The sequence below is a fragment of the Curcuma longa genome, chromosome 7 (genome assembly GCF_044706935.1).
Source record: "Curcuma longa cultivar G26 ecotype Majalengka, Jawa Barat chromosome 7, ITB_CL_G26_1.1, whole genome shotgun sequence".
Lineage (NCBI taxonomy): Eukaryota > Viridiplantae > Streptophyta > Magnoliopsida > Zingiberales > Zingiberaceae > Curcuma > Curcuma longa.
Window position 1 is genome coordinate 11,285,259 of NC_133867.1, and position 16,760 is coordinate 11,302,018.

The 16,760-nt window shown below is 38.1% G+C and overlaps 2 protein-coding genes across 2 annotated transcripts; both read left to right on the forward strand.

Moving 5' to 3' along the window:
* The first annotated feature begins 5,029 nt into the window (after positions 1-5,029).
* Positions 5,030-6,193, forward strand: LOC141832637 (uncharacterized). The gene is made up of 4 exons (XM_074720102.1): positions 5,030-5,310; positions 5,406-5,504; positions 5,613-5,772; positions 5,969-6,193. Exons 1-4 carry the CDS (start codon positions 5,030-5,032, stop codon positions 6,191-6,193), a joined length of 765 nt encoding a protein of 254 aa, XP_074576203.1.
* Positions 6,194-10,640: 4,447 nt separating this feature from the next.
* Positions 10,641-12,180, forward strand: LOC141831407 (serine/threonine-protein kinase BSK2-like). The gene is made up of 2 exons (XM_074718763.1): positions 10,641-10,750; positions 11,609-12,180. The coding sequence occupies exons 1-2, from the start codon at positions 10,673-10,675 to the stop codon at positions 11,858-11,860; spliced, it is 330 nt and encodes a 109-aa protein (XP_074574864.1). The 5' UTR covers positions 10,641-10,672; the 3' UTR covers positions 11,861-12,180.
* The last annotated feature ends 4,580 nt before the right edge of the window (positions 12,181-16,760 follow it).

The following is a 16,760-nucleotide window of genomic DNA, read 5'->3' on the forward strand; positions in this document are numbered from 1 at the left end:
CCGGCGCATCGACCGGCGTCGGTCCGGTGGCCGGAGATGGCCGGAACAGTAGCCGACCAATTCGGCCGGAACAGTAGCCGACCGAATACAGTGACACTTGCGGCCAAACCGCCGACCGCCGGCGGTCCTTCCTCGGCCGGTCTCCGGCCGCGATTTGGCCGGAAACCGGCCGGAATTTGGCCGCAAGTGTCCGGCTGCTACTGTGCCGGCCAAATCGGGGGCCTTCCGGCCACCTCCGGCCGCCGGACCGACTCCGGTTGACGCGCCGGCGAGTTGCGCGTCGATCGGGCCCGATCCGGCGGGCGGCAGTGGCCGGACGGCGTGTCGACGGCGGCGGAAGCGGGCGGAGGTCCGAGGAAAGTGTCCGGCTGCTACTGTGCCGGCCAAATCGGGGGCCTTCCGGCCACCTCCGGCCGCCGGACCGACTCCGGTTGACGCGCCGGCGAGTTGCGCGTCGATCGGGCCCGGTCCGGCGGCCGGCGGTGGCCGGACGGCGTGTCGACGGCGGCGGAAGCGGGCGGAGGTCCGAGGAGAAATACTGTGCACGGGCGCTTTGGACCGTCGGATGCGGCTCGTGATCGCGCGATAGACGGTCTGATTGCGATCGCGCAGGGATCAGTCGCGCAGTATATCACTTCTATATATATATATATATATTATGTCATGCACTAAATATTATTATATAATGAAGTTATACATGATTAATTAATTACCATATAAATTTAATTATTCAGAATAATCAATTTGATGTCATTAATTCTGAATATATATTATCAATTAAAGATATTTTATATCATTAATGTATCTATTAATTCATAATTAAATGTTAATAAATTCATATACGAAAACATATATATTTTATAATGAAAGCTCTGGTACTACATATTAATTTTACATGATCATTACATTTATTTCATGAAACAGATCTTGAAATCTATATATCTTATCTAAGTGAAGAAGTCATTGCAATACAATTATTTGACATATATTAATTTCTCTCTTCTTTCTTTTTTCATCCATCATATATTAGTTATAACAATTATTATTATTTACATCCATTACTAATAATTATTATTATAATATATAGATGAGTTTTATTTAATTAGTAACTTCAATTGCATGAAGTTACTTTTACTTTTAATTTAATTTATTTTAATTTTAAGACTAATTATTAGTTAAATAATAATAATTATCTAACAGCTACCATAATTGTGGTCCATACTAAGCTACTAGGAAAATCAAGGTAGAACGATCCACAGGCAGCTCATGGAACGCTCCATGACCATGGATCATTAGGGTTTTAGGATGACACCTCCCCTTATTTTTAAGAAATTCTATTAGCCACCCCTTATTTTTAGAAAATTCTATTAGCCACTCATTTTTTAAAAATTATGTTAGGGTTTGTCCTAATTTTTGGGAACTGTATTAGAGTTCTGAAACTATTAAAGGAAGCAAGGGATGGTGGCTACAAGGGAGGATTTGGTGGCAAGGGATGAAGAGGAGGCCACATCCATGACATCAAAGGAGCTGTTGGACATCAATAGCTTATATCTCTAACCTTATGAAGTAGTTTTCCTTATTCTAGGATTAGGGAGTAGTCTGATAATGAATTGACGATTAATGTTTATGACTTTTCTCTTTTATTAATGATAAGATTTTTCTTAGTTTGGTTTTAGCATACTTAATTATGAATGTATTAGCATGCATTTGCATAAATTAGAGGTTATAGGATAAAATGAAAGGTGAACTATAATCTCAGAACTATAAAATGGAACTTGAGTTTTTTTTTTATCATGAAAGCAGTTCAAATTCTCTCGGAGGATAATATTGATTATCACAAAGCATAAAGGGTATCTTGATTCAATTATCATGAGAATAAGAGTTGTATTAGGATATATACATCATTGTATTTCGAGAGGAAACATATCGATTACCTTAGGACAAATCACATTCAAGAATAATCTGATGTGTAAAAAAGGGAATCATAACTATATTGTCGACACTCATCATGGTGAAATCGAAATCCTAAGATTATCTTAAGAGCTTATTTTTCTCTTATTTTGCTTTATATTAATTTCACAATTATTCCCTTATTTCTACTTGTCTAGATAACCTACTTTGTATGTAGACTGATAGTTAGTAACACAACCTTAACAAATGATATTTTTATTATTTGATGATGATCATAAACTTACAATTAGCACCCGTCAAAGACCACATTCTTTTATTAGCATGTAAGAAAGATGTTGGAGATCAAAGCCTATGGTACTTGGATAATGGTGCAAGCAATTAGTGCAGGCATCGGAAATGGTTAATGGAACTTGATGAATCAATGGATCGAATATTTCTTTAGGTGATTCTTTTGATGTAACCTTAGAAGCAAAGGTAAAATCCTTTAGGCGAAACTTATTGAACTTCTTATGAACGAAGAACAATACATAATATAAAATTCAGATGACATTCATATTGTTATTTTGGATATACCAAATATATGTAACAAAGCATATAAATTAATCATGATTTTGTTCATGATTATAAAATAAAATAATTAATTTTAAGTGATTCTTAATTATTCTATAACCAATGAACTTTAAATTATCCATGATAAAAAGTTATGAAATTTCATCATGTCATTTCCTTTGTAGCAAACATATTCATGAATAATTTAATATTATTTAACTAATGTCTAAAAACTTTCTAATTTAACCACTTTAGTAACTAATAAATTAGGTATAATATAGACATTAAATTATATAATAATAACAATTATTATTAAAGATTCATATGTGTCTAATTTTAACTTTATGATTTATAGAAAATGAAACAAGAATAAATATAATAATCATGCATAACATCATTAATATTTGTGGGTGCACAAATAAATAAATCTACTAGAAAACATTCAAAACTCTACTCAAACACAGACATGTCATACATGTATAACATGTAGTGGCATAGTTAGAATTTTCAACTAAAGATGATGACTCTAATAAATTAAAAAAATAATATAATATAAAATATATAATAAAAGTCATATATTGACTTCATATAGTTTTACAATAATATTTTGCAAGATTTCATACTTTGAAAATATTAAATAATAACTTCATTATCAGCTGTATTAAACATATCTTGCTTAATATATTATAGCAAATAATCATTTTCTTAAGTCTTAAATTTTATATTTTACTTCACAACTATATACAATAATTTTCAAAAATTATATTTCATAATTATAATACATCAACACTTCCAAAATCGAATTATCCAACTCTAACAACTCAAAAATATTTTTAAAAATATAAGTTGAAATTTTTAAAATTCAAATATTAGTGTAGGTCAATTTTCACAATCCAAAAGTATAAATTTTGAATTTAAGGAGCTGAAAATGAACTTAAATTCAAAAATTTTGACCTTAACTCTTGGTTTTAGTTAAAATAATAATCCGTCAATCTCCGGAGCTATTTTCTTCAACATCTATTCAAAATATAACATAACTCAATTAATCAACTAAAGTTCACAATTTTCAAAAATAAGAGTTTTACGAAAGATATTCACCTCCTCTATCGCTTTTAATGATCTTACATACTTAGAGATTTATACAACTCAGGAACATGTGTTCAAGGTTGTAGTTGATGTTTTGATTTGATCTCAAGTTAAGTCGAGATCATTGAAAGATTAAGTTGATTGAAGTATATTCTCAAATGATTTTTGCTCACAAACAAAAGAGTTCTATTTCAATTAGAGTTGACTCAAGGCAAGTTTAGTTGATTGAAAGTTGCCAAGTCAACTGTTAGTACCGATGGAATCAAAATATCTCCACAATGGTATAGTATTGTCCACTTTGGGTCTAAGCCCTCATGGTTTTGTTCTTAGGTTCTCCCCAAAAGGTCTTATACTAATGGAGATATTTTCCATCCTTTTAACCTCATGATCTTTTACATGTACTTTAGATGTGGGACTATGTTTGCACCCTTGCAACTCAAACAAAGGACCACAAGTCTCCCCCCCCCTCAACGTCATTTTTGATGTCTGAATCCTCGACCCACCAAGACTTTTTGCCCCTCGGTCCACCCGACCTACTAGGACTTCCCACCTAGCCGCAGCTAGGAAGTTTGCGGAGGCCCTCGGTCCACCCGACCTACTAGGACTTCCCACCTAGTTAGTTCGTTGACTGGTGGTTTGACCATTCGCGGTGTTTAGCCGAAACAAGTAGGATAAAAATATATTTATTTGATAGATAAATTTATTATCATAGTCGATCGAGTTGAATCAACTGATCTAAATTGACTCCACTAAAGTATATTTGAGTAGATTAGAGATACTATTTATTGACATATAAGCTCCCAATCTTATTCATTTGACTTGGTTGAATTATGTTGAGCGAACTGAACAAGTGTTGAGAAAACTAGCAATTATAAGGTAAGGCTTCTATAATTTATGTTTCAATCGAGTGAAGGAGAATTGAGTTGACTGAATCTAAGCAAAATCGTTGTGTGAAGTTTTTCCATGTTTGATTGAAACGTTATAAAAAGAGGAGTAAGAAAAGAGATCTTGAAAAAAATAAAGCAATTTACACTCTAAATATCTAATTCCTTTAATTTTTTAAGTTCTCTCAACAAACCTAAGCACTTAAGTTTATAAAGGCTTCACCTCTTTCTCCTTTTCTGCTAATATTATTTTTTATGCTTATTTAAATTATTATACTTATCAAATATAATCTTTTGTGTGAATTTTCTCTATCTTTAAAAAAGAGATTTTGTTTTAAGTGAAATTTTTAAAGAATGACAAATTTAAAATATTTTACTTGATTGTGGAATAGAATACTATTATCGAATTTATTTTTATATTATTATTTATTTTAACAATATTTTTTTCAAAATTTTTATTTTTAAGTTCACATTATTTTTCTAAAAATTTATATTTTATGCAGCTGAGCATATTTTTTCCCCCTTTTAATTTTAATATTTATTTTTTTGCTCACAAAGCCTTTTCATCTATTGGAGAGTGTGCTTCTGTGCGCCGGCCGATGGGTTTCCGATCATCTCTTGCCTTTCTGAAGCGAGGCGTTCTGCCCTCGTCCCCTCACCGATGCTTTCGTTCGCAAGCCGCATTGGATTCCCTCTGTCCACCTTCTATAACCGCCGGCGACTCTTCATCACCGTCGGCCGCCGCCATCGGATCCCACCTCGTCCTCTACAACTATCCATCTTTTTCCGGTGCTTTCGCCGCCCTATTTGCACACTTATTTCACTCGCGCCTTCGCCTACCATTCCTCGTCCTGCCTTTCTCCTCTGTCGAGCCTTTTAGGTAGGCAACTATTGGCACTTGTAAGTGCAGGCAAGCCTGGTATTGCCCTTAGTTCCTCCTTTTCATCCAATAGTTTTTTTTTTCTTTTTTGATAGAGTAGAAGACTTCAAGGCCGGAGCTTTCGAGACGTGTTACCTCCTCGATTTCGTCGGGCCCAAACGCTTTGCGATAGAGCTGTCGCATATCGTTCCTAGGTACAAGGACTTCATTGAAAGATTGTTTCTTTACCCTGTCCTTAGTGATCACTCCCTTTTTGTTAATGGAAATTGAATCTACAATGGGAAAATGTTCAATCATTTCAGAGTTATAGCTTTTGATCACCGGGAGATTTCTGTGGGAACGGCTTTACATGAAAGAGAGCGTTCCGATAATCTGGAACTTCACATCGATACTGAGAAATGCAGCGCTCGTGCCGTTTACGATTACTTCTCCAAAAAGTTCTCTGAGAGGAACTCTTCGCAGGTTAGCGCATGTTTGCTCTTTTGCATGTTATTTTTCAGTGAGCTCTATCAAAACTTTCTCAATTTTCCCCGCAAGGATTCGGTTCCATTTGTTATTTGTTCCATTTATCCACTCGACCATTCAAATATAGAATGTCGAACTGATTGTAACATCAGTACTTCTGAGAAAGATTCGCTGGTTTAATACAATACAACAGGATGATGCTGAAAACTTATTGAATCAAGAACAAGAAGAACGTATTGAATCAGTCTTGAGTTATATAGAAGATTCTGCTCTTTGCCAGTGGAGGATGTCTGATACCAAAGCATTCGACATTGGACTTAGGGATGAGCGTGCAAAGCTGAATTGTATCACCAATCCGTATGTGTTTCAGCAGGTTAAGATAAATCCTTCCTTCATGGCCATCTCTTTAACTCTTTAGGGTTGAAATCCTAGCAAAGAGCCCAAGCTCTGATACTACTTGTTGAAGATCGGAGATGGCTAGAGAGGGGGGGTGTGAATAGCCTCCTTTCGAAAATCGATTTTCTCCTACAAACACGTTAGTACGCAGCGGAAAATATAGCTAATAAACTAAAATCAAAGAAGACACGAAGATATACGAGGTTCGGGGATAACTTGCCCCTACTCCTCGGCGTGTCCGTAAGGTGGACGATCCCTTGATCTTCGGTAGATCGAACCCCGGATGAATCCGGCTATATGAATCTCCTTCTCGGTGGAGTGACCTCTCCACAACCAATCTCAAGAATAGGTATGTTAAGCACAGAGATTATAGAAGAAGGAAAGATTAAGGCCAACAACAAATACAACTTACAGCACAGCCTTAATCAAACAGTAAGAAACCTCAAGCTTCCCGAGAGCAAGCACCACACCTTGCACCACCTCAGGAGAAAGCTTCAAGGAAGAGCACGAGCAAGCCAAGAACACCCAAGCACAAGCACACACAGCAGTTCGTTAGGGTTTCAGTTGTCTTCTCTTCTCCTTCTCCTCTTCCTTTTAGCCTGCTTGTTCAAACGGACTCTGAGTCCACTGCACCATGACCAGCCTGAGCCATCTGAGCTTACCAGCAGCAAGCTCCTCTCAGCACACTCACTGATCAACCTCCCGTGCAGCTCAGGGTCTTGCCATGTCGTTTACCTGAAAACCCAAGCTCGACAAACTGCCATCATCGAAAGCCATGCATTGACTCACCCTGTTCTTCATTTAAATTCAAATTCTATCTGCAAATCTCAGAACGGATTAGCATAGCATATCAGAACAATCAGAAATCAGAGCAGAAACCTGAACACGATCAGAGATATCTTAATCGATCAAACAATCGATTAAACTTCGTAATTCTCTCCTCTGTAAAGCGTGTAATCGATCAACCAGTCGATTATCAAAGCCCTTAATCGATCACCTGATCGATTAAGGCATGGTAATCGATCAGGTGATCGATTACCCGTCGCTATCCAGATTTCTCAACAAGCTTGTAATCGATCACCTGATCGATTACAATTCACCATAATCGATTACCCAATCGATTATGGTGTGTTCTGTGGGTTTTACGAATTCTCACAGAATGCTCTGTAATCGATCACCAGATCGATTAAACACTAACCATTGATCTCACAGAATGCTTTGTAATCGATCACCAGATCGATTAACCAACTAACCCTTGGTTAATCGATTAACCAATCGATTAAAACAAAGCTAACCTTAAACCCTAAATCAAAACTTGATCAGATTAACTTGGGTCTCACCCGAGTCAACCGCATTGGGTCACGTAATCAGAGAACAGACTCCCAAGCCTCCTCTGATAATGATCCGGTCCGAAGACAGGCTACCATGCCTTCTCCGACCATAGTCCGGTACAGAGAACGAGCTACCGAGCCCTCTCTGACCTAATCTGGAGAACGAGCTACCGAGCCCTCTCCGACTTCATCCGGTCCAGAGAACGAGCTACCGAGCCCTCTCTGACCTAATTCGGAGAACGAGCTACCGAGCCCTCTCCGACTCAATCCGGTCCAGAGAACGAGCTACCGAGCCCTCTCTGACCTAATCCGGAGAACGAGCTACCGAGCCCTCTCCGACTCAATCTGATCCAGAGAATGATCCGGTCCTAAGAGAACGAGCTACCGAGCCCTCTCTGACCTAATCCGGAGAACGAGCTACCGAGCCCTCTCCGACTCAATCCGGTCCAGAGAACGAGCTACCGAGCCCTCTCTGACCTAATCCGGAGAACGAGCTACCGAGCCCTCTCCGATCTCAATCCGTCATTGATCAATCTGAATATATTGAACTTAATTCTTATACAATGAACTTAAATCAGTGTCAACATCAAAACAACAATCAGGACAGACTGCATCAACACTCCCAACTTATCATCAGTGATGTATTCAAAATACTCTCTATTTGGAGTTGAAAGTACAACAGACCATGTGGGATCTTGAGGGTCTTCTACATAAAATACTTGCTTCGCTTGAGTGCCCAAGATAAATGGGTCAGATTTGAATCCCATTCTCTTGAGATTTACCAAGGTGAAACCATTATCATCTACTCTAATACCAGTGTTATTCTCTACCCAATCACACTTAAACATTGGAACTCGAAATACAACAAAAGTGGGTAAGTAAACTAATGGTTTTTGAGTTCTCTATTGAGTACAGAACTAGGAAACACAGCATGGTGATTGATGCTTTGTCATGACACATGATGGGATTCCACCGACACTACACTAGCTGCGACTTCTTAGCTGACTGTGGATGTCTTTGAAACAATTTGTTGTGAGGTGCAAACTAACATCATATGCATTAGATGGTATACCACACTGCATCAACCACTCTTCACAGGCCATGGAGCTTCGAGGACAGACTTTATTCTTTCACCATAAGGTGTACTTATCCCTCTCCTCTTTCATTGCCAAATGGGTCACTGGAGGTGTTCATGAACCAAGGCCATGAAGGATATCAGAAGACTATATCATGTTCACAGCAATTTCTGTTGGTGGAGAGATGCCTAAGAGTTCATGCAACATTTCCACACATGCCAGCGACAAAATTAGTTCCACTTGATCCGGCTGGTCTCTTGCAGCCACTTGTCCAGTACAAATCTGGGTAGATATCTCGGATTTCATTGAGGGCCTCTGAAATTCCAGGGCAAATTGGTAATCTTGGTCAATGTAGATCTATTCTCTTAATACCCCTTTTTTTCTCCATCACACATGCACTGAAGTTTGATGATTTGAATATTTTCAAGCTTAATGATTTTCCTGAATCTAGTATGAGAGTGACCCTACATTCATAAGCGATTTTATGCTGAGCTTTTTAAATCATGTGACACTCAACTCAAATACAGTTTGGCTTATCACCCTCAAATGGATACCAAATCGAAGCCATAGATTGTTGCATTGGCATGTATCTTTGCTGCTTTGTCAGCTACAAATAAATGGTTCAGATTAAGTGGTTTCCTTACATCAGTTCTGCTACAATAGGGATATCATACTAGGCTGCAAATCACTCCTTTCAAGGTGGTCAACTGTCAGAAATCTCCTCAAGCGGGCACCACACATGCCTTTAGACCATTGAACAAAAATTGCTGCAACAGGATGAAACCCTTCAAGTTATTTGCCAGCATCTTGAACAAGCCTAGGTCAAGGTATATGCATGATAAAAAAATATATCACGATGTCCTGTACCAAGTGGATGCTTGGGTGCTTCTACTGTTGCAGCCAGTTTGTCAGCTTCCTTGTGCAAAGACACAAAATTATGGCACTTCAATATTATGGTAAATTCAAAATACTCCAATAAATTGGCAAAGTTATGAATTAGAACCATCGGCATTGACTAAGATCCACCCAGTCTTAGATGTATCCTGTTTAAAACCCTTGGACAGCTACAGGGGTGCAGTAGAGCTGCCACTTACCCAATATTTGGCCAAGACTTTCAACCAAAGGCAATCTTAGACTCCAAGTGATATGGCAGCAACTGCTGTGGTGAAAACCATTGACGATATGACACTCAAGGTTTACACAAGGTCTCATGGCAGGTGGTGTTGCCAACAGGATAGACCACCTAAGAGGGAGGAGATATAGCTGAACAAGATTGGGAAGGATAATCATCAATTATCTGCAATTTTTAGAAAAAGTTTCAAAGTAGCTTTAACTAGGTTTTAGATTAGCTGTTCTTTGTAATTTGAAAGCAATGTACTGTGCTTTAGATTAGTTTCAAATTAGCTTTAACTAGGTTTTAGATAAACTTTTCTTTGTAATTTTTAGGAGGTTGCTGATTGCTTTGACCAAGCAACGAATTGTACTGAAGATTAGTTTTGACTCAATAATTTTAGAAAGTAATGGGTAATTTTGTTATTTTGTCATTGTCTAGTTAGGACCAGTGGTGCTGATGCTTCACTAAATATAATATTTTGTTTATGTGTGAATTCTAACTTGTGGAAATGAAAAATATTAATGCTTTGTTCTCCAAATTTATATCTTCTGCTCTATTTGTGTTCTCTGTTCTAACAAGGTGCTGCCCCTTTAGTATAGGTTGAATGAATAAGGCCATGAAAGCAAGGACTAGACATGATAATAATTTTCAATGAACATTATTACGAGGGTGTTTTTCAATTGAAATAATGGTAGTGGGTTATTACTATTGTTCCTTCAAGTGACCTACGACATATCATGCACTTGCTATGGAAAACTTTTGAACTTTCTGCAACAGGATAATATTTTCAATGAACATCATTGGAATGACCATTTTTAATCGGAAAAATGCTAACGGGTTATAGAATTACTTTCCCTACCTTTTGTTTGTGGTAATACTTGGAATTTGATTATAAAGTCTTGAAAATCTCACAATTCGCATGTTTGTGGACTTTGTTGTAAAAGCTTTCCTTCCAAGAATGGACACAACAAGTGCAAGAGATGCTGAACACGAAGAAATTTGGTGACATTGCATTCAGAGACAAGGACTTCAAGAATGCTATTGAATACTACTCCAAGGTATGATTCAATATCAACTAATGTATATTTGTTGCCACAAGCTGCGTCTTGACATTACGCCTCCTTTTGGTTGAAGGAAACACTTCAATAGTATACTATGATTGTAAAATGGTTCTTAGAACCCTTCAGTTTACCTCTTAGTCTTTTATAGTGTAGTAAGTATTGTTATCATAATCTTTTGTAGGGGTTATTGAAACAGTTGACAATATGAAGACTTGATATGCTTCCTACTTGTATTATCTCTTTAGATCATATTATGTTCAATAACATATCTATTTGCTTCCCCACAAACCTAACTCATTTCAGGTTAGTGGGTTTATAATTATAAGCTTCTGCTGCTATTTGCTTATAGATTTTTTTCTGGAAGAAAATAACAACTAATTTATTTGCCAATAACATTAATTATATGCTGAAAACACAAGTAACAACAGGAATAAATGAAATTAGCTTTTAGTAAATGTTGGGATATTGCAGCATGTGAAGGACAACTCATATCTTTAAAGTCTTCGACATTCTAACTGTCAGGTAATAACAATATACCTTAAATGACAATCACTACAGTCTGGCTACTAGAAGCTTTGATAAAAAAATGGTAAATAAAAAAGAAGACCTGTTCTGTATTCTTAGCTCCATTTGCATTCCTTGTTTCCAGTGTTAACCAGATTTTTAACCCTGCCAACGAATTCAATTTTCCCTTGCATGTTTAAGTGTTAACTAGGCTTTTACTAGTTTCATGGTAAATCTATTTTGTGCATGGTTTCTAATCAATGGTATCTTTCCCATTTCTCAAGCCATATGATGTGTTGCTTACACAATGAAAATGATAGCATTTCCCCTCTTTTTTTCCTTATAATTCAGTTGGTGGCAATGATGTCAATTCCTTCTGCGACCGTCTTTGCAAGGCGGAGCCTGTCATACTTGATGAACGGACAGCCAGAGCTGGCCCTACGTGATGCTATGCAAGCTCAGGTGTGCATGACCGAATGGCCAACAGCCTTCTACTTGCAAGCACTTGCTCTCTCAAAGCTTGGAATGGAAACTGATGCGCAGGACATGCTTAACGATGGAGCTGCCTTCGAAGCGAAGAAGCAGAACAGCTGGCGTGGCTAGGAAGCTTTGGTGTGGGTTTCAGCATCTTCAAATCCAAACTATTTTATGTTTCTTCTACCAGTATCAAGCATTCTCTTGGGTATCAATAGCCAACTACTGGCATACGAAATCCATTATTAGGTATTGATAATTTGTTGAGAATGAATTTAGTATCTTTAGGTTATTAATTATTGGCCCTGTAAAACAAAATGGGCAATGTTGCTGTCTAGTTCGCGAAATGTTAACTTGTATTAGGATCTGTGCTTCTATTTGATAAAGATGCAATATGCCTTTCGATGTAATTGGTACGGAGATAGAATGATTTATCAGGAAAACTAACAAATAACTAAGCGCCGTTTATGTTCAGATTTGCAAGTCATGCATTCAATATTGTTGATTATTATAAATTTGCCAACTTTACCTATAAGAAAAATATAGGAGAGAAGGAATTAAGATTATTCTTCTTACTGACGTGTATTATGAGTTTAGAGATCAATGGAATGTAGTGTTCTTTTATTCACAGAATAAATATCCATGCTTGTAGAGAAAATTCTTTTGCAGTATGTATAGTATGCAATATCTAGATTATTTGTCATATTCTTATTTCTCGCTATCTCATTTATTAAATCTTTTGTATCCATAATTATGATTCATCATGAAGATAAGTGATGTGAACCGCAAATATACGGTTGTCGTCAAGTAATAAAAAGATATCGAACCATAGGGATTGTGTATTAGTTATAGTGATGTCACTGAGATAGTTATCTAGACTCGGAGGGAAACGGATTGGTTGAGAATTGTGTGTTTGGATGTGGTAGAGAAAGAGATTGGTTTAGGGATTTATGGGTGAGATGGATAAGTCTAGGATTTCAAATTTACATCAATGCTAGGTGATATCCTTAATTCATTTTTGTTCCCTTATTCTTAATGTTTACCACCTTGTAGGGATTTTAATCAAAATACCAACTTGATCTCGTCAGACTTTGTTGGAATAAATCATGATATTCTAACGCTACGATTACTAGTTCAGGACGACACCAGATAGCCTGGTTATGACTCTCCCGCTGTCACTCGGGCACCCCAGTATACTTCCAGTGTACTACTCTCTGTCACCGAGTACCCAATTAAGGAATCCATTTCTAGTCATCAATAGCCATTAGCTATCCCTTATGGAGGTTTATCACTGTGTAAAGATTACTTCTGAAAGTTCGGTTTAAGGTTAACCTTCTGCCATAAGGCACCCTGGTATACGATCCTAGGATATCTCTACATAATAATCTACCCCCTCATAATCATGCATATGCGCTCACACAAACATTTCATCGAACACATTCAAGGCACTCAATACACGAAACAAATGTAAACACTTCATTGAATAGGAAAAATGACATAAACTAGTTCATACACCACCATCATTACATAGATGTTCATCCTACATCCTAAACTCACGGATCTACTCCATTACAAGAAGGTTACAATAAGTATGTAAGGAAAACGTCATCTACCAAAGAAAGGGGAAGACTTATCTTTGAAGCGTGGGCCTCCTCTTGAAGTTCTTCTTGCTCCTAGTGTAGGATGGACCGGTGGAGATGGACTGGCGAGAGCGGATTGGTGAATGATGGAGCGTTTAGGGCCTCCCCTAGGGAGTGGAGGTGCCGTCACCAAGCCAAGACCAAAGGTTTTGGAGAATGACCCAAGATAACCCAAGATTGGGTTTGTTTTCCACTTATATACTCTCCCAAATCTGTCCAGATTTTCCCTAGTTTACAAGGCTCCGCCCCAATGGGTTTTTCACCCAATAAATTCGGTTTTTTTCCATTGGACTCTGAACCAAAATTGTGGAGCATCAAATTATCTTCAATTTGGTGGGTGGACCGACCCATAACTCCTTCTGAGTCGAAAGTTATGTTGGTTTGAAGTTTGGTCTGCAGTTTGGGCAGAGCACCCAGTATGTCCGTGGTCAGGAGGCACAACCGTGCCATTTAGCACAACCTAAAGTAGTCATCTATCTGTACACCCTGAAGCAAAGTTGTAGATCTTGAAGTTCTCTACATTTCGGTACGTAGCACGGCCTGTGGGTCCATCCGAGCTGAAAGTTATGTTCGTTTTACTTTTAGTCTGCAGAACTGTCCAAGAGAGCGACACGTCCAGAATTTTCCGTCACACGGCCGTGCCTAATAGGCACGGCCTGGAACAGGCACGCTTCGGGGAAAAATGGCACGGCCGTGCCTAATAGGCATGGCCTTCACCTAGCATGTCTCTAGAAATGAGGCACGGCCAGGGGCAGCTGTAGCTCTGGATAATTGGCACGACCGTGCCTGTGGGGCACGGCCATGCTGTCTTCCATCGATAGGAGGGACACAACCGTGTCTGGGCTGTGGATATGTGAGGCACGGTTGTGCCTGGTAGGCACGATCGTGTTCTACTCTGTTGCTCCTTTTCCTCCATTTCCGCATGTGTGCTGCATGAGAGACTCGCCTGTGATGATGAGCACGACTAGTGCGAGTCTCTTTTCTCCACTATTTGCTCCACCATCAATAATGCATCATTTTGGCTCTAAATCGTATCCTGTCAAGCAAAATATACAAAGAGCAGATCTCCGATCAAAAGAGTAGAAATATACAATATAAAAGAATAAGGTGTGACAAAGTGTAGCATATGCAATGAATTACAAGTAGATGAACGTTAAAATAAGGCTAAAAATCATATATGATCTACGCTCATCAATAAGATAATTGGCTGACCAATGAATATAAATTTAAGATACCAAACATTACATATAAATTTCAAAAAATATAAAATAAGAGTCCTGGTAAGATCACTTGTCATCTCTAGTCTTACACTAATACATTTAAGATTATAATTTATATTGCCCTTTAATGGCCGTATTTAGCATGTGGTATGAATTAACGAAAGTTGATTTTTGTGATCAATGAGATTAAATAGGTATATAAATGATTTATTTGGTCAGCAAATTATAATAGATTTGATGTTTTAAGTCAATGAGAAATTAATGTTTATTTATGATCTACTTGAACAATAGAAAACATTATGAGTAATTATTTTTTTTGAATTGATACACTATCCTATTAGGGTATTGGCTTGTGCATGAGTGTGATCCATATTTTTTTTTTAAATTTAGGTATTTAATTTTTATGATTTGATTACTTTTAGAGGCGATCAATTATATTTTATAAAAGTTTTTCATCAACTATTAGGGAAATTGGGAAACGCTCGTGGTGACCCATTCAAGTGGTCGATGTTCTTAGGTCTAGCACTCCCCTTAGCCCAACAACAATGGGGAGCTATATTTGTCATACCAGAGCAATTGAGTTTATTCCATGATGTCTTTTCACGATGGGAGTCAATCACCAAAAATCATGTAGCAAGCCAGGGCTTCACAGACCCAAAAGATAAAGTCGAATATATGAAAAATCTATTAGGGGAGATTGAGAAGTTGGCATGGATCCAGTGGAGGATGAACTATCCCACTGAGTATGATGCCCTAATTAGTATAGCTGATGGAAGAGAAGACATCCAGAATATATTATCCCAGATGAGGCAGGTATTCTCTTTTTGAAGATCCTACCCAGGGCTCAACAATTATACAAGACGTAGCCTATCGTGATATGGAAAAGCTATCTTGTGACAACGTAAAAAACATTTGTCCAATACATGAACGATTATATGAGACTGGCATCAAAAACTGGAAGACTATATACCGGACCAGAGCTATCAGAAAAATTTTAGTTTAAGATGCCCAGAGATCTGGGAAACCGTATTAAGGCCACATTCGATGAAAAATACTCAGGCCTGACGGTAGGTGTTTATCCTAGAATATTATTTGCTTACAAATTTCTTGAATAGGAATGCAAGGACACAACTTTCAAGCGCTCTTTGAAAAACCTGTCCTTCTATAGCCAGATTCCCATTCTCGACTACTATAAAAATCAAGGACAAAGGAAATATGGGGTTAGGCGTTCGAACCTATAAAGGCAAACCCCATGGTTGTCTTATGCGCGGATTGAAAAGCGGAAGCACCTGATACGAAACAAAATGTGTAAGTGTTAGTTGTGTGGACAGGAAGGGCACTTTGCTAGGGAATATCCTAATGAGAAGAGAAACATCAAAAGAGTTGCTATATTTGAGCAGTTAGACCTTCCTAACGACTGTGATATTTTATCTGTCCAAGAAGGGGAAACGCAAAGTGACACAATATTCAACATCTCTAAAGGGGAAGAGGACATGGAAGAACTACAGAGGTCTATCCAAACCCTTCATTTTCATAACGAAACAATTCTTATGCTTGGGCAGGTGGACGGAGGCTATCGCCCCCGAGTCAAAGTAACAGAAGAACAATTAAATTGCTTGCATGATTGGCACCAAAATGAAACTGTATATCCTCCTCAACCTAGCAATTGTACCTGTTGTAAAAGAATTACACTACAGAGGGCGAGGATCCATTGCCCTAATTGTCTTATTACAGCCTGCAACCTTTGAGACCCCTCTTATTTCAACAAGCAAGTTCCTATAGCCCCGGCAGCATCGGCCTTGTTTTTCCCTCAAATTCTAATTCATGAGCAGGAATATTATATATCTTAGTGCAAAGGAGAAATTGAAAGATTACAGAAAGAAGTGGCATATTATAAAGCCAAATACGAAGAATTATTAATGGAAAAGGAACTTGGGGAGGAGTCCAGGAGTTTAGGGGAGCCTGGAAGTACTGAGGAAACCGAGGCTGCTAGCATGCTCTACGAAGAAACCATAAGCAGAATTACAGCAGCTCAAGAAATTAAAGGACCAAGGCTAGTAAAGAATATGTTATATAATCTGAAGGTTGAAATAGAGATCCCTGAAATTCCCAAGTTTGCACTAAAAGTAATCCTGGTGATGTGCGTAGGGAATATATATGTTTCTGAGA

Excerpts from the sequence above, each read along its gene's own strand:
- LOC141832637 (XM_074720102.1), top strand. The coding sequence starts at position 5,030 with ATGGGTTTCCGATCATCTCTTGCCTTTCTGAAGCGAGGCGTTCTGCCC. Across the intron at positions 5,505-5,612 it reads CTGTCGCATATCGTTCCTAG|AGTTATAGCTTTTGATCACC; the intron begins GTACAAGGACTT and ends CAATCATTTCAG. Across the intron at positions 5,773-5,968 it reads CTGAGAGGAACTCTTCGCAG|GATGATGCTGAAAACTTATT; the intron begins GTTAGCGCATGT and ends ACAATACAACAG.
- LOC141831407 (XM_074718763.1), top strand. The coding sequence starts at position 10,673 with ATGCTGAACACGAAGAAATTTGGTGACATTGCATTCAGAGACAAGGAC. Across the intron at positions 10,751-11,608 it reads CTATTGAATACTACTCCAAG|TTGGTGGCAATGATGTCAAT; the intron begins GTATGATTCAAT and ends CTTATAATTCAG.